The sequence below is a fragment of the Tursiops truncatus genome, chromosome 1 (genome assembly GCF_011762595.2).
Source record: "Tursiops truncatus isolate mTurTru1 chromosome 1, mTurTru1.mat.Y, whole genome shotgun sequence".
Lineage (NCBI taxonomy): Eukaryota > Metazoa > Chordata > Mammalia > Artiodactyla > Delphinidae > Tursiops > Tursiops truncatus.
This window is the reverse complement of record NC_047034.1, coordinates 14,676,585-14,699,336: the sequence shown is the minus strand read 5'-3', so window position 1 is coordinate 14,699,336 and position 22,752 is coordinate 14,676,585. Positions and strand designations below refer to the sequence as shown.

The 22,752-nt window shown below is 35.6% G+C and overlaps 1 protein-coding gene across 1 annotated transcript in view; it reads left to right on the top strand.

Annotated features, from left to right (window-relative positions):
* Positions 1-22,752, top strand: part of USH2A (usherin) — a 784,083-nt gene that overhangs the window by 43,502 nt on the left and 717,829 nt on the right. The window contains exon 3 of the mRNA XM_019920609.2: positions 9,757-9,889. Within this exon, the coding sequence (XP_019776168.2) occupies positions 9,757-9,889 (133 nt within the window). The remainder of the gene's footprint in view (positions 1-9,756; positions 9,890-22,752) is intronic.

Below are 22,752 nucleotides of genomic sequence, written 5' to 3'. Positions count from 1 at the left end.
CTGATGAATGGATAAAGAAGATGTGGCATATATACACAATGGAATACTACTCAGCCATAAAAAAGAATGAAATAATGCCATTTGCAGCAACATGGATGGACCTGGAGATTACCATACTAGGTGAAGGAAGTCAGAAAGACAAATACCATATGATATCACTTATACATGGAATCTAAAATATGATACAAATGAACTTATTTACAAAACAGAAACAGACTCATAGACATAGAAAACAAATTTATGGTTACCAAAGGGGAAAGGGGGTGAGGGAGGGATAAATTTGGAGTTTGGGATTAGTGGATAGAAACTACTATATATATAAAATATAGAACAAGGTCCTACTGTGTAGCACAGGGAACCATATTCAATATCCTGTAATAAACCATAATGGGAAAAATATGAAAAAGAATATATATATATAATATATATGTCTAACTGAATCACTTTTCTGTACACCAGAAACTAACACAACATTGTAAATCAACCATACTTCAATTGAAAAACAAAAAACAAAAAACATTTACAGTCTTTTGCGAAAGAGTGACATAATCGGCTTTTGTTTTGTCAAGAATCCTTGGGCCTCTGTCTTGAGAATATACTGAAGGGGAACACAGATTGAATCTGGGAGGCCAGTTAGGAGGCCATTGCAAAAATCTAGGGAAGAGAGGGCTTGGGCTAGTGTTGTAGTGAGAGAGGTGGTGAGCAGTGAGTGGATTCTGGTTATATTTTGAAAGGAGGGCCTCTGGATTTGCTGATGGAATGGGTGAGAGGCATGAAGGTAAGACAGAAGTGGGGGAAGACCCTAAGGATTTTGGGCTGAGCAACTGGAGGAAGGGAATTGCAATGTTCCAAGGTGGGGAAGGCTGTGGAAGAATCAGGTCTGGGGCAGAAATGTTCTTGAATGATCTAATACTCTTCCAAGAAGAGTTGTTGAATAGAAAGATGGGTATAGGGTCTAGATTAGAAGAAGTCTGAGTTAGAGATAATCATTTGGGAGTCATCAACCTAACGATGGTATTTAAAGAATTGAGACAAGGTGATGTTATCAAGGGAGTACTTACTTATAAGCAGAAAGGAGAAGAGATCGAAAGACTGAATCCTGGGGCACTTCAACATTTACAGGTCCAAGAGGATCCATTGAAAGAGACTGAGAGGAGCAGCCTGAGGGGAGAGTGGAATATTATGAGAGTCTGATGTACAGGCAGTCAAATGACAGAGGTATTTCAAGGAGGGGGGAATGATCAGCTCTGTCAATGCCACTGATGGTTCAAGTAAGTTGGAAACTAGGAATTTACCGTTTGCTTTTAGCTTCATGGAACTCATTGGTGACAGTGATAGGGGAGTTGTGGTGATGTAGCTGGCATCAAAATGTTGATATGCTCGAGCTTGAGTGGCTGGAGGAATGCTTTCATGGAGAGAGTAGCCTGGCACAGGTGTAAGGACCTAAGTGTGATGAAGAGGTCTCTTTGGGGTTGTGTATCTGGTCATGGCAACTGGATTTTGGTTATGTATAAGAGAATTAATCAAATAAGTATGTTTATTGAAGATAATGGGAGCCAGGTTTCTCCCTTTCAGAGAAGAGAGTTGCAAATATGAAAAGAGAAATTAGAATGAACCTTAGAGTATTGGATCAGAATTGAACTTATCAGTGTAATCCCATTTCATGTGTGTATGTATATATATATTTATGCACACACATAGATAGACATAGAAATACTATATAAGTCAATGTGTAGGTGTCTGTATCGATCTAATCTATCTTTCTACCTTCATATTCTCTACCTCTGTCCACTAAGAGGGAGTGGGAGGGCGTGGGAGTAATAGGATGAGTATACAGCACTGATTCTTTGTTCCTAAAACCACTTGTCACTTAAGGAACGAGAATTCCTTGGAGAAATGGTTGATTTCAGGGCCAGGCCAGGGAAGTATGGGTCACTCATTGTCTAAACATGGAATAGCTGGAGCACTGAAATACATATTGAGCACATTTATTATATTCCACTGAATAACATAAGGATTCATGAGTCCATACAGATACAGTTAAGTAAGTGCAGGCAGTGAAAGCTTAATAAAGAACAGGATATCTGCCCAAAGTATCTGCTCACAAAATGCTTATTAATTGCAAAGAGGAATTTTGTTTTTTTACATAAAGAAGCCTGGAAGATACCATCTTAATCCAAAAGACAAAAGTTAACATCATCAGTAATGGAACAACTAGAAATTATGTAACACATAAGATGTAATAAGATGATCTCTGAATCACCTGGATCTAGTCAGGAGGAAACAGACAAATTCAGATTGAGAGGCAGTCTACAAAATAGCTAGACTGTAGTCTTCAACAGTGTTAAGATCATGATAGTCAAGGAAAGATTGAAGAACTGTTCTAGATCAAAGGAGACCTGAGAGTTGTGACAACTAAATTCAACATGTGACCCTGGACCGGGTTTGTAATCTACAAAGGACATTTGGGGAACTATTGGCAAAACTTGAATGGTGTCTGAGGATAAGGTGATAAGGATGTGTCAATGTTAATTTCCTGATTTTGATGGTTGTATTATGATTATTTAGGAGAATATCTTTTTTTTTTGGTACCAAATGCATTACTGTATTTGGGGATAATGGGTAAATCAGTCAGCAACTTAATCTCAAATGTTTCAGAAAAAACTTCTTGTACTGTTCTTGCTACTTTCCTGTAATATTGAGTTTTTTGTTTGTTTGTTTTTAAGTAATAAAAACCAGAAACTACTAATTGAGACTAGGAAATGGGAAAAGAGAAACTGGGCAAAGCAAGTATAGGCAGCTCCTAGGAATGCCACTACAGTGGGAAGGAGAGAAATGGGGAAGTATTTGGAGGAGAAGACGTCTAAGATTATTTTTCTCTTTCTCATCTTTGTCCCTAAGCACTTTATTCATGTTTATTTTATTACATTTTCCCACCTGGCATTGAAAATATTTTTATATGCCAGTTTCCATTACAGAATACAAACTCCTTGAAGAAAAGGTCTGTGTTTTATATATGTTTCATATGTAGCGTAACACTTAGCATATTATAATGTGCTCATTGAATATTCAAACAACTGAAACATTTTCAAAAAAACTATGGTTTTAAATGAAGGGTGTGATGAACAATTTTCTTCCTAAACATGGAAGACAAAATAAGAAGTTGACTTTTTAAGGAGGGGAATCTGTAGGCATAACAAATAAACAACTTCCAGATTTGGGGATATAAAATGCTGAAAAGGTTACTAAGTATTTTACAACTAATTCTAATAATCTTTTCAAAGTCATCTGTTCCATATGGATTACATAGAGAAAAGAACTAATGATACATTGAGATAATTAAGAGTGTAGAACATTGTGATCATCTCTGTACCAAATGTGAAATTGTGCATGAAATGTTCCTAGACAGTATCTACAGAAAATGGGCTGGCTCTATTCCCGTTCCCTAGGAAATCAATAGTAAATCAAACCATTGGCAGATTTTTCTATTTTATATATATATGTGTGTGTGTGTGTGTGTGTGTGTGTGTGTGTGTGTGTAAATTAATAGCTTTTTTTTGAAGTGAAGAGAGTAATTTAATAGTTTCGGAAGACGTGGCCATGTGAGTTTTACATCTACTCAAGATAGGACAAAGAAAACTACTTAGATTCCTATGTTAAATTTCTAGAGATTAATTAAGTTGGAGGCTTGTTCTTAGGAGGTTGCAGTATATGGAGAGAGAACTTTAATGGATATCAAGGGTGAGTAGTAAATCCAAAGCATCATACTTAGGGCGAAAATGTAGTACACTTAGGCATGGATCACTTCCAGGGCCTGGCTTGTCTGAGTTTCTCAGAGAGGAAAAAACAAAAGTCTGTATGTAGGCGACAGGGGTCTGGTGGGGAGGGGGTGGGGGGATGAACGGGGCAGGGAGGAAGAGAGAAGGGGCCAGGGAGAGGAGTGTTGAAATGAAATGTATGAGCTCATGGGAAGTGAAAAAAAGAAACAAAAACTAGCAAGAAAATCTTGAGGAATATAGCTGTGTCTGAAGTCATTTCCCTGTAGCCATCTTTCATACAAAGAGAATGAGATATAAGATGTTATCAGTAAATCAGACCAGTGGTGGGAACGCATGCACATTGCAAGTACTTGTGGGCAACTCATGCGGTTAATTTCTGCCAAACCAACCTTCCATCAACAATTACCTCAACTCTTTTTTTCATGTTGTTTGTATAAACATAGCATAGAAGATATTTAATAGACTGGCATATTTATTCATAATTATATGATTCTATAAAAACCCATGTTAGTAAATAGGGTCACTTTACAAAGGTGAAGAATCGTCGTACGATATATTTTATCTGTTAGAAAATGGTGCCTTTTCTTTATTGCTTACAGTTGCAGAATCGTGTAGATTGTGTTGGTGGTTTTGTTTTTGGAGTATCTATTAGTCAGTCAATCAATTAGTATTTATTGAGCTTCTGCCCAGCATGTAGGGCATGCTCATCAAATTTGCAAACGACACAAATCTTGGAGGATGTTAAATACATTGGATGACAGACATAGCATCCAAAAAGATTTTGACAGCCTGGAGCAATGGGCTGAATCTAACAAGATGAAATATAGTGTGGATAAATATAAATTCCTGTCCTTTGGTCCAAAAAACTAACTGCCTATGTATAGGATGGAGTAGATATGCTTTAACAGTGATGTAAGTTAAAAAAAAAAAAAAAAAAAAAGACTTAGTGTCTTAGTGACTAGTCAGCGCAACTTAATTTGTCAGTTTTAGTTGTATGACGTCATGAAATGTAGCATGCAGTTTTGGATTATATTAAGGTGATAATCTTATTTCAGTTTGGCGAGAGACCACATGTAGAGATTGTAGTATTTCTGGAGCCACATTTTAAGAAGAGAGAGACCCAGAACCATGTCATATTTAGAACACCACAGAAACTAAACACATTTATCTGGAAGAAGACTTAGGAGAAAAATGGTATGTGTGGACTCTGGTGTGGAAAAAGGATTGGATTTTTTTCACGTGGTCTCAATAATTAGAGCTGGGGCCTACGAATTGAAGTTATAAGGAGATATCTTTCAATTCAATCATTTATAATAGTAAAAGCTGTTCAGAGATGAAAGGGTTCCCAAAGTCTGCAGAAGCAGAATACTGGAGTAGGTAAACCTCAGTGCCCTCATTTTGGGGATAATAACACGGCAGAGGGGCAATCTGAGAACCCAGTGAGATACTATTTGTAAAGCACTCAGCGCACTGCCTGGCAAATGGCAAGTGCTTATATAGCTCATTGGAGTTGTTACTCTTCTTATTATGGGAGGTGTTGATACAAAGCCTGAATCATCACTGTGTTGAGTTAAAGCCAAGAAACTCAATGGGTGGGTCTGATAAACTAGATGGTGGTTATTTCTAAATGCTCTCTGGGTGCAGTCTCTGAAACCAGTTGTTCTTCTATGTGACTTTGAAGAGTGTAACCTTTTTTTAAAAAAAATTCTCTGTGATTCCATTTCATTACTTGCAGATAATGCCAAACCTGCCTTGGGCTGTTGTAAGGATAAAAAAATGAATATATATATAATTTAGAACAATGCTTGACATGCTAGTTTTTCAGTAAATGAGAGCACTTTTATAATGCTGAAGTATTCAACAAAGGATCGTTGTAGGATACAGGACTTGAGATATATGTTTTGAAAAATATTAAAAATTTAGGTAAATGAAAAGCAGTAGCAAGGTTATTCCCATATGGAAATAGCTTGAATAAAACATGGAGATGGAATTAAGCATTGTGGGATCATCAGACAGTAAAGAAACCTCACCAGTTAGGTGAGGTTGGCTACTGGTGACCAGTTAGAAATAAAAGTGGATGGAATGAGTGAGGGAAAACCTCAGAAGACCTTTGGTTTGGGATGGCAAGCAGAGTGGCATTCCACATGCTTTCAGGTAGGGGATGAAACATACATGTGATAGTTTAAAATAACCTTATGAAGTTTTCAGAATAAATTGCCTTCCTTATGCTTAAAAATTATAGATGGAATAGTTGAATCTTTTATGCAAATCCTTCTTTATCCTAGAAATAGAAATTCTATTTCAGGGCAATTTCTATTTCAGAAAGTCCAAAACACTTTCTCCTCCATAAAGTTTTCCCTTCAGATTCATATCACAGTGGTTTTCTTTTTTGTTTGAAATCCTTAGCATTCAAAATGTTTTTTGTATTTGTATCATCCATCGTCATCTGAGAGTGAATTTGAATTCACGATCTGTTGCCAGATCACTTTGTGTTAAATCTATGAAAAAGGTGTTTTTCAAAAGGCTTAAAATGATTTTGTTTTAAAATGAGACCCATCACATTAATGAAACCGATATTCTTGGGAGGCTTATAAGTTGGTTCTAGGAAGACAAGTCCCACAGAGAAGGTCCAAAAGTAGTTTATACACTACACGTTCATGGATGAAGGTGTAACTTCTCAGAGCAGCTCCATAAAAAAAGACAACACTGCACTAACTGCACGAAGATTCAGTACATAAGTAAAAAACAACCGTCATCATTTGTAGTGACTCAGACACTATTTAGTATGCTAAAATTACCCCGTTGTTTCATACATACAAGCTCCTTGAGAAAAAGTACAGTGATTTTATTTTCTTGGTGTAACTCATAGTGCCACTGTGGGTGCTGGGTTAATGCCGTATTGAATTAAATTTAAATTAGGAGGATATTGGCAACAGGAAAACTATAAAACTATTTCTCCAATGAGGAAGTCAGCATAGGTACTCTGCCTTTTTGTTTCCCAACCTGAATCAGCAGTTTTTTGTTTTCCTTTTTCTTTGTTGTTGTTCCTGGTGGTGGTGGCCTACAGGAGTAGCATAGCAACAGACATTTGGCGTTTCAGTGGAACAAGCGATTGTTGACAGTTACAAGGTGAACTTGGGTGTATGTTTTCCCTTGGTAGCTTCTCAGCAATTGTGTGACCTTCTGGAATTCTGAATGATGCTCCTCTCCAATCAGGCATGAGAATGGTTAGGAATTCTACATTTTTAAGTCTACTACACTCTCGTGCTCAAAGGAATGAGTACAGCCTATCCCAGGGACACCAAATTTGACTCCCCCAAACAATGGCTAAAATAAAATTTGAAACCCTGAGAGAATGAAGGCTGGAGAATGACTTGCTCCCCTGTATCTTCTTTCCAAAATGTTTTTGGATGTCTTATGAAGGCGTTTAAGGCTTTTTCTACAGCTGCTATTGGTTTTGCCAGTTCATTCCTTCAAGCCACACCGATAAACACGTACGAACTCCTCTAATCCTCAGAGAGGTGGAGAAAAAGATAGGTGGGAAGTGCACTGTAGGAGAAGGCTTTCTTTTCACAGGTGAGAAATTCTGTCGTGTATATTCCTATTCCCCTAAATAACTGGCAAGGGGATCATCATGGTGAGCTATTGCAAGGAGCCACCATCACAGTTACAGTTTCAGTGTGACGGGGCCCCAGACCTGAACTGCAAAGTAGCGTAGAGGATCCTGGAATATAAAACATGGTACAGAACACCAGAGGATTTAATCTTATTTATAAAAAGGTGGTTGCAGGGGGGTGTCACAAACAGGCGACAGTGACTTGGGATCATCATTAATCATGTTTTAAGTACCAGCAAAGTGAAAACATTCTTCTGGAATTCACTGCAGTGACACTGAATCCTTCTACTAAGCAAATATGTGATGAGTCGATAAAAAGAAAAGAAAAAAGAAAGAAAGGCCCTGAACTCTTGACTACAGATATAATACAGTGAATACAGAAAATCAAAAGCATGCTTTCTATCTGACTCAAAATAAAGGTGCACTTAAACTTGTAAAAGACAACATTCTTATTTGAATGATATGACAGAACTGTTACAGGAGTGTTACCTGCTATAAAGAAAGCCAAAGAATTATTACCTTTATTAGACCAGTGACACTGAGCTTTAGCCATACATTTCTAACTTCTGTCCCTCTACAGAGACAATTTTCTTTTCTTAAATAAACTGTCATGCTAGTGTTAATATATTGTTGGCTCTCTCATGCTCTGAGAATACTGCTGATATAAAACATGTATATGTTAGATTGGTAATAGTATCTTTAGTGTAGCTGACTAGAACAAATGTGTTTCCCTCATGGCTGTGCTAATGTGATAAAGGCAAATGGGCTGTTCATCAGCTTTTGGCTGGGTAGAGACAGTAGAGATAGAGCCACATTCTTTTTTATGCATTAATACCATCGAGAACTTTTCACGAGTTATATTTCATGTGCCTGCGTGTTGCGCAAAGATGTTGTAAAACATGAGATAATGCTACAAATAACAAAGTAGAAAAGCCTGTATCTTTTATAATGATAACAGTCAAACACCAAATGACAGTAACAGGCTGTAAAAAATGGGATGCAAAAAAAAAAAAACCAGAAAATCCACAGGGATGGTGTATATCCAGGTCTGTGAGGAGCTAGTGTGTGATTTTAGGTCTTTATGTTAAAGCTTTGTTTTATAATTAAGTAAAATGCAACACAGGGTCAGTGAGTTTAGGAAAGAACATGAAAGCCGGTTTTAAATGAAAGCAGGTTGGGTAGAGTGGGTAAAAGCCATATTGAATAAGTTTTTCAATAAACGATGATGCTAATTTCTAGGTGTATGTGTGTGTGTATGCTTTTTTTTTTTGAGAAGCAGTTTGAAAGGAGTTCACTCATATGATTTAAATATATCAGAGGATGGTTGTTTTTGTCAATTTTTGTAAGGCTATTTTAATAAAATTTCATTTTGAATGCTATGATTTGATATTTTTAAATGAAAATGTTAGCATCTGACCTTCAACTACAAGGCATTAAATTTCTCAATGAAGTAATCTGCATAAAAGTTTGATTGAATTGACTGTTCAGGGATCAACGCAGACAAAAATTTCATAACTTTTTATGGTGTAATCCAGGGGTGGTCAGACTACACTCACGGGACAAATCTGGCTGGTTACCTGTTTTTATAAAAGTTTTGCCGGAACACATCCGTGCCCATTCACATACATGTTGTCTCTGGCTGCTTTCCTATTACAGCAGAGTTGAGCAGTTGTGACCTGGACTGTTTGGACCCAAAACCAAATCACTTGGCAAACAAATAAAAAATATTTTTTCTCTGGCTGTTTACTGAAAAAGTTTGTTTACCCCTGATGTAGAGAGTTGTTAGTTTGCCTGATTAATTAGCCTAGAACACGATTAGCAGTTTTTTACGTTATTCTGTATTAGAGAAGTATAGATGAAAATTACCGACTAGATACCAACACCTAAGAAAGTAAATGTTTACAAGGAGCCTTTTGTACTAGCAACCTAAATTGAATTATATCCATATGTAATGCATTTTTGGTATATCTGGTTTTGAATATCTTTGCCCTTTGTGTTCATTTCTGTTTGTTTCCAAATATGACCGTAACAAATCTAACTAGTAGCTAAAGAAACAACATGTCTCCAAAAACACTTATAAAGGCATGACAGTCAGAGTTGTTAAATATATGGGACAAACAGTTATGCATACCTGTGAATACCCTGGTAGACATGACCCCAGCACAAAACTATAACATATAGGTTTATATCTAGATATACAAACACAAGACGTATTATTGAGCCATTTAAATAAAATTCCAGTCTTTCCAGCTGAGGGAAGTGGAGAAGTAGGAAATTAACTTGAGAAAGCCTGCTGAAGTGTAGTTATTATAAAATAAAAGGTTATGCAATCAAAATAATAACGGTGATAATTTCTTACAGGTACATCAGACAAAAATCAGTTTCTTCGTCAATGGTTTGGAAGAGGATAATACAGCTTTTGATGCAAGAACTCTAAGTGGTTCAATTACAGATTTTGCCTCTGGTACTATGCAAATAGGACAGAGCTTAAATGGTAAGAGTCCGACTTCAGAAAATTATTTATTTTATCCAATTACACTGTTTCTTAAAAATTGTGTCAAAAATAATATTTTAAAATACCCAGGTGTATTTGTTTCCTAGCGCTGCTGTAACACATCAGCACCAACTGGGTGGCAGCTTAATTAAGCAGATTTCATCCTCTGGTGGTTCTGGAGGGTAGAAGTCTGAAATCAAGGATTCAGCATTGGTTTCTTCTGCAGGTTCTGAGGGGAGAATTCATTCCACGCCTCTCTCTTTCTGGTGGCTTCTGGCGATACTTAGTGTTTCTTGACTTGTAGCTGTATAACTTCAATCTTTGCTTCCATCTTCACCTGGCCTTTTCCCCTTCTCTTTTCAGGACACTTGTGACCACATTTAGGACCCACCCTAATCCAGTATTTCTTGTCTCAAGATCCTTAATTACATCAGCAAAGACGCTTTTTCCAAATAAACTCACAGTTGCAGGTTGCAGGTAGTCTTATCTTTTGGAGGCCATTATTCAACCCAATATATCAGGGAATCTTTAAAATTAGAACGTCTCTATCATTTATTTTTAAAGTAAGAATACTATGTAATAAACTATATATTTTTTAAATTTATTTTTTATTGAAGTAAAGTTGGATTACAATGTTGTGTTAATTTCTACTGTATAGCAAAGTGACTCAGTTACACACATATATATACATTCTTTTTTATATATTCTTTTCCATTATGGTTTATCACAGGATATTGAATATAGTTCCCTGTGCTCTACAGTAGGACCTTGTTGTTTATCCATTCTATATATACCAGTTTGCATCTGCTAATCCCAAACTCCCACTCCTACCCTCTCCCACTCCCCTCCCCCTTGGCAACCACCAGTATATTCTCTATGTCTGTGGTTTTGCTTCCATTTCATAGATAGGTTCATTTGTGTCATATTCTAGATTCCACATATAAGTGATATATGGTATTTGTCTTTCTCTTTCTGACTTACTTCACTTAGTATGATAATCTCTAGTTGCATCCATGTTGCTGCAAATGACATTATTTTGTTCTTTTTTATGGCTGAGTAGTATTCCATTGTTTATATGTACCACATCTTTATCCATTCATCTATTGATGGACATCTAGGCTATTTCCATGTCTTGGCTATTGTGAATAGTGCTGCTATGAACATAAGGGTGGATGTATCTTTTTGAATTATAATCTTGTCTGGATATATGCCCAGGGGTGGGATTGTTGGATCATATGGTAATTCTATTTTTAGTTTTCTGAGGAACCTCCATACTGTTTTCCACAGTGGCTGCACCAACTTCCATTCCCACCAACAGTGTAGGAGGGTTCCCTTTTCTCCACACTCTCTTCAGCATTTGTTATTTGTAGACTTTTTAATGGTGGTCATTCTGACCGTTGTGAGGTGGGACCTCATTGTAGTTTTGATTTGCTTTTCTCTAATAATTAGCAATGTTGAGCATCTTTTCGTGTGCCTCCTGGCCATCTGTATTTCTTCTTAAATTATATTTTCTTTCTCTTTTTTTCTCAGGTTTGTATTTTATTGTATGGCTATTGTTAAAGTAGGACTTAGAGTATTAGACAGAAACTGGAAAATAATAGTCAACATTGAATAAACTGGATTAATGGTGTTCATATCTTCCCACCCTAAAAATGGGCCATGGAGATTAAGAAGATAATATGCCTCACATCCTGAAAAGAGCAGAAGTTGTATTTAGACTTCTCTTGAAATAACTATCACAGTGGTCTGTAAAATTGTCTACACTTTAAAATGGGAATGTGAATTATTTTATATTATTAAAAAATGCTCATTATAAGAAAATCCATACAACACAGAACCCTATAAAATAGGAAGCATTTTCCTTTTTTGACCTTCATAGATAGATATAGTTAACTTTGTTATACCCTCCCATCATTTTTGTACATATAGCTAGAGATATGGTTATAAATATAATAATTTTCCAAAAATGAAATTATCATACATATGCTTTCTCTGGGCCCTCTGAAAATAAATACTTCCGCTCCAAATGTTATGAGAAACATATCAGTATGCCTTCTCATTGAAAATGGCTGCATTGTGCACAATTGTATAGCTGTAACCAAACCTTTTTAAACAAGATTGTATTGATGAGCATTTAGGTTATTTCTACTATTTCAATATTATTAGCAGTTATTTGATAGAAAACACTAAATATATATATCCATATATTATATCTGTGTCTATATCTATCATGCCTATACCCATATACATATATATGTGCTTGAACAATTGCCTGTGCAGTTCCCTAAGACCTTTGACTTTGGCGTCAATTTCCCTGATTTCAAATCCCGTCTCTCTACTTACTAGCCCTGTGACCTGGAATAACTTTTTAATGTCTCTAAACTGTAGTTACGTCCAATTTAAAATCTTGATGATGATGCTATTACAGTCCCACTGTAAGGATCAAATGAGGCTGTGTCATAAAACGCACTACTGTTTTTCCAGCATCTGGTACCTAGTAGTTGCTTCATATTTGTGGAATGAATGAATACTGTACCTTGTATATACTAACTCATATTGATATGTAATGCTCTTATTAATATTATAATTATTTCCTAACATGAATCAATAGAAGTTAAATAGGTTGAAATATATGGTCATTTTTAAATTTTAATACATCTGAGATTGATTACCCTAAAGCTTAACAACAGATAATCTCCAGAAAGGTTGTGAAAATTTACAACCTCACTTAAAAATACAGGTAAGTATCTGCCTCCTTAAACAGTAACTGACCTTACAAATTATCCTTGTTTTTTTTCCCTTTTGTCATTCCTCTCATTGAAAAATGTTTTTGTACACTGCCTTAGAATTATTTGGCCATTAGTGAGGTTCACTGGCTTTCCACATATGTCTTGATAATTTGCATTTCATTTGTTGATTCCTCATACATGTTGTGTGTCTATATTTATAGTCTGGAATTTCTTACTTGTAAAAGCTCATTAATGCTAAGAATATTATGTTACACACGTTTTTGTTAGTTTTTAGATAGTCTGATAACTTTGCATTATAGAAATTTAAAAATATTGTCAGTTTTTAATAAAGGCAAAACATGCATGTAACATAATGCATAAATATTAAGGGGGTACAGCTTTATAAAATTTTAATCCTATGTAATTCTCATCCAGAATGAGATCATCAAACATTTCTTGTATTAAAGACTCCTAGTGAATACCGACTCTAAAGGGAAACAAGAATAGTGTTAGTAAGGACCTCTATTGGCATAGATTAGTGTTGCCTATTCTTGAATTCTCATGTAAATTAAATCATGCAGTAGGTACTCTTTTGTGTCTAATGCCTTTTCTAAGCACTGTGCCTGTAAGATTTATCTATATTGTGTGTTGCTATTTCTTTAAGCTTTAGGAAATACTTCTTTACTTTTTCAAAGTGGGTATTCTACCCAAAGATATTTGAGAATTTCGGCGATCCGTGTCCTACCAACACTGAGTATCGTCGTATGTTATTGTTGTTTGCCATTCTGGTGGCTGTATGGTACATTTCTTGATGATTTATGATGTTGAGAACATTTTCATGTGCTTCTTGGTCATGGCTGTGCTCTTTTGTGAAATACCTATTTAAGTTTTTGCCTATTTTTAGTTGGATAGTTTGTCTTTTTATTGCTTACAGGATCTCTTCAGTATTTTGAGTATGAGTTCTTTGACAGATACATGGACTTCAAATATCACCTTCTGGGTTGTGGCGTATACTATCATTTTCCTTTGATCAACAGATATTCTTAATTTTAGTGAAGTCCAGTTTACTAACTTTTCTTTCAAACTTAATACTTTTCATGTCCTGTTTAGAATATCTTTGCAAATCCTGAAAGGATAAAGTGTAGGAGAACACCATAAAGACCATAAAGATGTTCCCTTACACTTAAACATTTTCATCACTTCTCTACTACTTTGCAGTGGTAACTGTCACAAATTATATATCTGTTATGTGAAGATGGGTTTGTTCCTGAGCTCACCGTTTTGTTTCAATGGTATGTTTGCCCATACTTATCATTAAAGCATTTAGTTTTCATTATTGTAGCTTCATAAAAGTCTTAATATTTAGAAATATTTAATTTCTCCAACTTTTTTTTTCTTTCAAGATTGTCTTGGCTATTATATGAATTTTAGAAGGAGTTTTTCGTTTTTCACAAAATTTTGAGGGAATTTAAATCCTTAACTCAATTTTGCGAGAATAGACAGCTCTAGAATATCAAGTCTTCCAATCCATGAACATCATATACTCCTTACTTTCTCCCAGCAATGTTTTTAGTTTTCTGTACAGCATCTCATTCATATTTGTAAGACTTAGTCCTGTGTATCTGTTGGTTCTTTTATTCATGTAATTTTACTTCAATTGTTTTGGAACTTTATTCTCTAATTTTCTTTCTGTTATATAAAATGCCATCAATTTTTATATTGACCTTAAGTCCAATGACCTTGCTAAATTTTAATTCTAATAGTTATACAGTCCTATCATATATACATAGTAGGCACTCAAATCTTTTCAGATGTTTGCAATAAAGGAATAAGTAGTCATGGCTTTGGAGTTGTCACATAGATATTTATGGGTGCTGTTACTAATAATTTTGAAACAATGTAAAATTTTAATTTCCCCCTATGACCTGAGTTATCTAGTTTAAAGAAAAAAGTATATATTTTTAATTTTCAAAAAACATTCTAGGGCTTCCCTGGTGGCGCAGTGGTTGAGAGTCCGCCTGCCGATGCAGGGGACACGGGTTCATGCCCCGGTCCGGGAAGATCCCACATGCCGCGGAACGGCTGGGCCCGTGAGCAATGGCCGCTGAGCCTGCGCGTCCGGAGCCTGTGCTCCACAACGGGAGAGGCCACAACAGTGAGAGGCCCGCGTACCGCAAAAAAAAAAAAAAAAAAAAAAAAAAAAAAAAAAAAAACATTCTAAAACACTGTGGTTAAATTTCCAGGCTCTGGGGTCAGATAAATTTAGGGTTGAATTCAATTTAGTTGTGTATTTTTGGTCAAAATATGTATCCCTTTTAAGTCTTAGGTTTCTAATCTATTAAATAATGTTTTAACAAATGATTCATGGGAAAATTATAAGAATTCTATGAGACTGTGTATGTGTAGTATGTACTGCTTGTCATATTGTAAATGTTAATAAGTGACAACTATTATTAACCTCTTTGAACATCTGTTTTCTTCTTGTGAAGCAGAGATAACAATTACTTTCCATAGAATTTTTGAGAGATCCAAAGAAACATGACTCTATTATTTTAATTTGTATATTCTTTTAGATCAAGCTAAACTTATGTGAAGAAGTAATATTTTAAGGAACCAATATATTTAGAAGCTTGGTTTGAGTAATTAGTATATTGAAAAATTTTATCAAGTACTCTGCCTGCAGAAATTCTTAATAACACATTACATCTTGTGAGCCTTATTTCAATATTTACCTCCCAATTAGCACTTCTAAAAGCGTTTTATTGCCCCAAATGTTGCTCAAAGTAGTAGACAGTGCCATAAATTTGTCCATTCTGCACTGTGGGGTTGAAATGATTTGCTCCTATTCTATTTCAGTATACTAAATGTTGAATTAATGCTTCCAAAGGACTGTGTGGACTGAAAATGATACTTGTTTTTAAACTGCAAAAAAATTGATTCAACTTCTGATTGGAAAACACATCATTGGAAAAGGGTTTATTTCCAATGTTACTTAGTTTTTATTACAGTTTTTCTCCTTAAGTTCTGAGCATTGGAGAACTACAGGAGGAAAGAATATTTTAAAATAATTTTTATCTTTTTTCCCATCAAGTTATAGGTACGGTTGTACCTACTGTATCTTTTCTCTAATTAGAGATGGCAGATAAACTGGCTCATTACTTCTGCCTAATGAGGCAGGCTCCATGCCACCTCTCTAATCAGAAAAGAGATAGGTACAGAATGTTCCCACGGACTTATTATAAATCATTTTCTTTCTCTCACTTGCTCCTTTTTTCAATAAAAAAATTAAGTCCCTGTCCTCCATACTTTTGTCCTCATCCAAGATGGTTTCATTCAGGAGAGGTAATTGCGCAAGAGATTACTGCGAGCTGAATTAAAGGTGCTCTCATGCAGCACCGGGCTGGCTGTCTCTGCTTTGGAACAGATACTACCTCAAACACAGGCATATCAAACGAAGGCCTTTAGGAAATCAAGATGGCTTTTCTTACTTCTCTGGTTAGGCTTAATTGGTTTCTTTGGTTCTGTACCCAGGAAGCAACGACTTTTCACATGAGTATTCGCTGCTAGAGAGCCTTTTCTTTGAGTCTCATTTCTAACTAGCATAACTTTCTAGAAAAATATGTTGCCAATGACACTTTCTGTTGCTGCAAGCCTTGTCTTTGCCTCACCTAGGAAATTAATCAGGGACCAGATGAATGCTTTTTCCTGAGCCCTGTATCCGTACTAATGGGATTTGTATACGTATAATGTGTACATATTAACGTGGTACTCTGATTTGCTTGGACTGATTTCTAAATATACAAATAGAAACACCTTAGACCATCCATATCAACCAATATGTATCTGTTTCTTTTTAGAATATTTTCTTCCAGTTGTGTGTTTATTTCAATGCCTCCAGTTGGGCATAAAACCTAGAGGAGTTGTGGTAACAGACATGTAATTGTAGGCAATCTCTAATGTCACTGTGATAAAGAACTATAATAGCCCTCCACATTGTGGATTTAAAAATACAAAATCATGTGAATCAAAACTTTCCCGAGCTACTTCTGAATTCATTTATCAACAGAATTCTAATTTCCTTTTAAATGTGGGCATCTCTACATGATGCATTTAAAAGTGTGTAGCACATTCTTAAGAAGGTAATTGGTCATTAAGAAATCAGTGGATGTTTGTTATGTAGCTGTGAAAGTGAATATACAGGGAACAAAACGATAATCATCTGAAGCTAATGCCAGCTTCCCTTCCCTTCATGTTTTCTACTGTGTGTTGTATCTTAATTCACCTGCTTGTTCTTTCTGGAGTTGGAATACTACTTTTCTTTCTACTAGTGTCCCAAAGGTTAACATTTCTAACTTCAGCGAGGGTATAGAAAGTCAGCTTTCCTTTTAGTTTAGTTGAGATTATGCTTAAATTTTTCTGAGAGAATTTTTTTTTTGGGAATTAGATAAAAAGACAAGAAATAGAAAAGTATAGAAATTGATGGATTAAGACAGGTAAATGGAATGGAAGAAGAGTATAGGAACAAGGTATATAAAGGTATAGAGCAGTTTAATTAAAGATGAAATTGGTGTTTCAGAGCATTGCAGAAGAGATATCTAGCAATGCTATCGGGACAAGTGGCCCACTATGGTACATAAATAAAAAGATAATTTAAATGTGTACCTTACAACCATATTAACTAAAAACTGCAGATGAGTTAAAATTCATTAAAATGTGAAATGTGTAATCATGAGGTAGTAGAGGACAGTAAAGGCAAATGTTTCCATAATCCTGGCATATTGAAAGATTTTTATTAGCATGATACCATGGCCAGAAACACTAATGGAAAAATATTGAAACATCTGACTAATAAAATGAGAATTTAAAATTCAAACAATGCTTATCATTTTGTACTCAGTTTGGCAAGGAATAAAAAGAGAGAATACTAGTGTTGGAAAGAGTTTGTGATAACCTGGCAAGCTATGAAAAGTAAAAATGTGGAAGTTACATCATCCAAGTATTCTCCTTCCAGGGCCTATATCTCAAGAATACAATTAAACAAGGCCCTAAATATGTACACAAAAATGTTCATTGCAGAATGACTTAAAGTGGCAAATAATTGGGACCAGTTAAAAGCTTCAAAAGGGAATTGCTTAAACAGATGATAGTTTATACTTAACAATGAAAAAGTGTGCACCATTAAGAGAAATAGAATGTCTGTTGGTGGAGACTTGGCAACAGGTTCATGATGTGTTATTACATGAGAAAAGCATGAGTGTGAGGTACACTATACTCTAACTTATTAACATGAGTTGAAGAAATACAAATCTTCACTGGATATTAAACTCATTGTACATAGAAATTACTGTTGTTATAATAATTAGTGCCCGAGAAACAAGGCATGAAATTTAGAGTCGGACAGTTTTTGGTTTGAATCTGGCTCTGCTTCTTAGAAGCCAATGACTTTGGCAAAGAATTGAGCTTCTCAATCCAATTTCCTCATTTGTTTCCTCATATGTAACATGTGTTTTAGATAGAGTTTTCAAAGCAAGTATAAAACTTATGAATAATATATACTTGGTTCATGTTTGATACTCAATGAAACTTTGCTATTATAAATATTAATGTTATAATAATTTAGATATTAAGTTTATTGACTTTGTGAAAGTTAAATATTTAAAAATAATGGTCATGGACTACATTTAATTTTTTGGCTGAAAAGAAAAATTTTCTTAGAGCGAGGAAGAAAAAAATGTTCAATTTAGGGCAATGATGTACTAGATGTTTAAAACTGCTGTATTTTGTGTAGGAAAGTCCCATGAAATAATTTCTTTCTCTCTTCAAAGATTAGTCCTCTCTGGTACTCTTCATTGTTTCTTACAAATCCTGAATTCTACCTGGTGTTATTTCTTTTTAGTCTGAAGAATTTCCTTTTTCATTGCTTATAATTCAGTCAGTGGGAAAAAAATTCCCTCAGCTTTTATGAAAAATGTCTTTAATTTGTCTTTGCTTTTGAAAGATATTTTCACTGGCTGTAGAATTCTACATAGCTAATTGTAATTTTTTCCAGCACTTTAAAGATTGTTGTTTCATTGTCTACTTGCTTTCATTGTTTCTGGTGAGAAATCAGCCATCATTCTTATCAATATTCCTTTGTAAGGTATATGCCATTTTTCTCTTGTTGCTTAAAATTTTCTCTTTTATGTTAATAGTTTAAGTTATGCCTGGATGTAGTTTTCATAGTATTTATCCTGGTTGAGGTTTGCTCAGATTCTTGGATGTACAAGTTGAGGTTTTCACTACTTTTGGAAGTTCTGATGATTATCTCTTTAAACTTTTCTTGCTTTTCCTTTTCCTTTTCATTCCACATTCTTTCTCCTCTTACTCTGGGACTTCAATTACACTTATGTTAGAGCACAGAATAGTATCTCACAGATCTTGAGCACAGTTTTTATTTGTTTGCTTGTTTTTGTTTTCCCTACTCTTTTTTTATTCTTAGTGTTTCTCTTTGGATACTTTCTATTGATTTGTCTTGATAGTCACTGATTATTTTCTCTCGTGTATCTAGGCTGCCGTTAAGCTTATCTAGAAAATTCTTCATTTGTTAACAGCACACTTTTCATTTCCAGTATTTCCATTTGGCTCCTTTTTTTAGGATCCATCTCTCTGCTCCTGTTTCCCCATCTTTTCACATGTATTGTCACCATTTCCACTAGATCTTTTAGTATTTTTACCATAGATATTTTCAAATCCCTATTTGATAATTCCAACATCCGGGCCATGTCTATTGACTATTTCCTTTTTTTATGATGGGTCACATTTTCTTGCTGTTTCATGTGTCTTAAAATGTTTTTATTGTTTACCAGACATTTCGTATAAGGGAATAGAAGAGAGAGAAGTAAATAATAGTGACCAGAGAAAAGAGCACTGCTGGGTCTATCAAGCCTCTAGAGTATGTGTGTTAGTGGAGGGTAGGAGGATGGTGGGAGGATAACAGCATCAAACTGATTTGAAGTTGACCTGGATGTGAGCTTTATTTCAGTTTTAATATAATTTAGTTCACCACTGGTTTCAGATATTTGAGGCTAGAATCAGGATGGACTCAGACTCTGTGGTTGGTGCTCTTTGGGATTTGTCATCCCAGCCTACGTGGGGCTGCTTTCTTCTTACTCTGTAACTGATTCTGCTACTTCTCACCTCTCTGTTAGGGATGAGAGCAGATGTCGGTCTCAGTTCTCCTATGAAAGGCTTGTTACTTTCTAGAATTTAATTTATTCAGATTTCTCTGTGTCCTCTACTTTCTGATGGGTTAAAAATGATTTTATAGCTTATCTGGCTTATTTTCGTTGTTTGATAGCAAAGTGATGGTCTCTTGCAACTTTCTACATCTGAAGCAGAAGTGAAAGTCCAACTATTATTGTAACACTTGATATAACATTTTCTTTCTTTGACCAACTCTGTACCTTAACTCTGCAGCTCTCTTGGTCCTTAACTATTGCTGGTCTCAGGTATTTTGGCCAAGGAAGGTACCTATTACTTAGCCCAAAAGATTATTTTAGTAGAATTCAAGAATTGACTTTATAGTTACACCTTCTCCTTTTTCCTGGAGATTTTTGGCTTTTGTGGGCCTTAAGCTTATGTCTGTTTGTTTTTCAATTTTACATCAGTTATCTTTGGTTTGCCTGAAATCTATTCACTGCCAATATTTAAACCTGAAACATATTGAGGATTCTGAATTTTTGTTGTTAGACGATCCCAACTTAACTAGTGATCGTGTGACTTCTACTGAGCAATATTTTTACTTTTTATTTCAGTGCCTCTTAGCAGTTCCCATTGTCAAGAAGCAGTCTTTTCATCATTTCATCTAGCATATAAACTTCTTGCATTTCCTTTTTCTGTCTGACATGCACTTGTATTTATCACCTTGTACTCTCTGGTACCCTGAATCAGGTCATCTTTCAACCTCTCTGGGACCTTCAATCAATTGATCTGAACAACTTTTCACTGTTCCCCACTCCCTTGATGTGTATTATCCCCTTGTTAGTCAGCTTAAGTTTCATGGTCAAATATTATAATCACTTTCTTACACACACCGTGACTCTCCTGCCTTTTTTTTTTTTTTTTCACTTTCTAGTATTATCTTGGCAACACCACAGTACTGGTTAAATGTACCCAATCAGGATGCCTGGTCTCCCTTAAGTTTATGATCATAAACCTCATATGTGCCCTGGATACTGCCCTGCAATCATTCCATATTTCTCTTGTCCATGCAGTTTCCCCATCTTATGACAACTATGTACATAATTTGTTCTCTTCTCAAACTTACTCCTTATCCTCTAAGTTGATATTACCTCCTCTTTCACTATGAAAATGAAACCAAATCATAAAAGAACGTCTATAGATTCACACTGCTATATTTACCCACCTCTGTCTTACAATCGATCTTATCCAGGAAATTTTCCCAACCTTTTCCCCACTTACTCCTATATTGTAAAGTCTTCTCTTTAAATGGAATATTTCAAAGGTAAGTTGTTACTCTTCCATGAAAAACATTTTCTTGACCCCGATTTCCTCCACCAGCCCACTGTTTCATTTCCTTGTTCCTCTTTTTAAGCAAAACTCCCCCAAAGTATTGTCAGTGACAGTTGTCTTGAATTCCTCTTTTCCAATTCTACCGACTACTGTCAGGCTTTAGCTCATCACCACAGTTAAACTAATTGACCTTCATTTCATAAATCTAATAGTTAATTTCAATAATTTATGTGACCCATCAACATCATTTAATAGAGTTGAGATCACTCCTTCCTCCTTGATAGACTTTCTTCACTTGGCATCTAAGAGTGCATCATCTCCTGGTTTGCCTTTGAATTTCTAGTTGCTACTTATCACTTTGATTCCTAGTTCCTCTTTATCTATTACTTGACTTCTTAATATTGGTATTCCAGGCCTTACACCCTGACTTTGTTTCCAAGTCTATATACACTCACTCCCTTAAAGATCACCTCTAGTCTCATAGCTTTAAATACCATCTGAATGACTTGACTTCCAAATTGGGATCTACCCATCGCCCTCCCCATAGACCTCTTTCCTAAACTCCAGAATGCTATATACATCAGACTATCCAAAATCTCCGTTTGGAGGCTTAATTTATACCTCAAAATAAGCTTCTTTTTCCTACATTGAAATCCTGGTTTTTAGACCTCTCTCTTTGACTCACACAGTTTCTCCCATAGCCTTCCCCATCTCAGGTGAGGGCAACTATTTTTCCACTACTTCAGAGCAAAGGATTTGGAGTCATCCTTGCCAGTTCTCTTTCTCTCCCATTTGATATCTCAAGTGTCAGGAAAAATCCTGCTGATCATACTTTCAAAATATATCCAGTTTGATGCCTTCTTACCAGCTCCACTAGAATCATTCCCATCCAAGTCATGATTGTTGTTCTTACTGGATTGTTGCACAGTCTTTCAACTGCTTGCACTCTGGCCCTCCACTTTATTCTCAACACAGAAGCCAGAGTTTCTCTGTTAAAAATGAGTCATATCATATTACTTCTCTGTTCAAAATGCTCTGTTGTTTCCCTGCCTCCCCAGCATGAAAGCCACCATTTTTACAATGGCCTCTAAGACCTACATGAACTGACTGCAGTTGCCTCTCTGGCTTTATCTCTTATTACTGTTTTCCTTGCTCTCTTTGTCGCAGCCAAACTGGCCTTTTTCTGTTTCTTGATTTTGTGAGGCAGTTTCTGTCTTAGAGCCTTTGCACCACTGGCTATTCCTTCATTCAGCTGGAACCATTTTACCTTCTGATATCCACAGGGCAGACTCCCTTACCTGCTTCAAGTCTGCTCAGATATCACCTTCTTAATGAAGTCTTCCTTACTACCCTGTTCAAAATTGCCAACACCAGCTCCCCATGTCTGGCCCTCATTATGCCACTCTATTGTTTTTTTTTTTTCTGTAACACTTAACTGTTTTCACATATTATACGTTACTTCTTATTGTTGTATATATCTGTTTATCCCTCTAGAATATAAGTCTTATGAAGGCAGAGATTTTTTTGTTTGCATTGTTGACTGATATGTCCCAAGAGCCTAGAAGATTGCCTGTCCCACAGTAGCTATTCAATATTTGCTGAATACATAAGTGGACGGCAGGA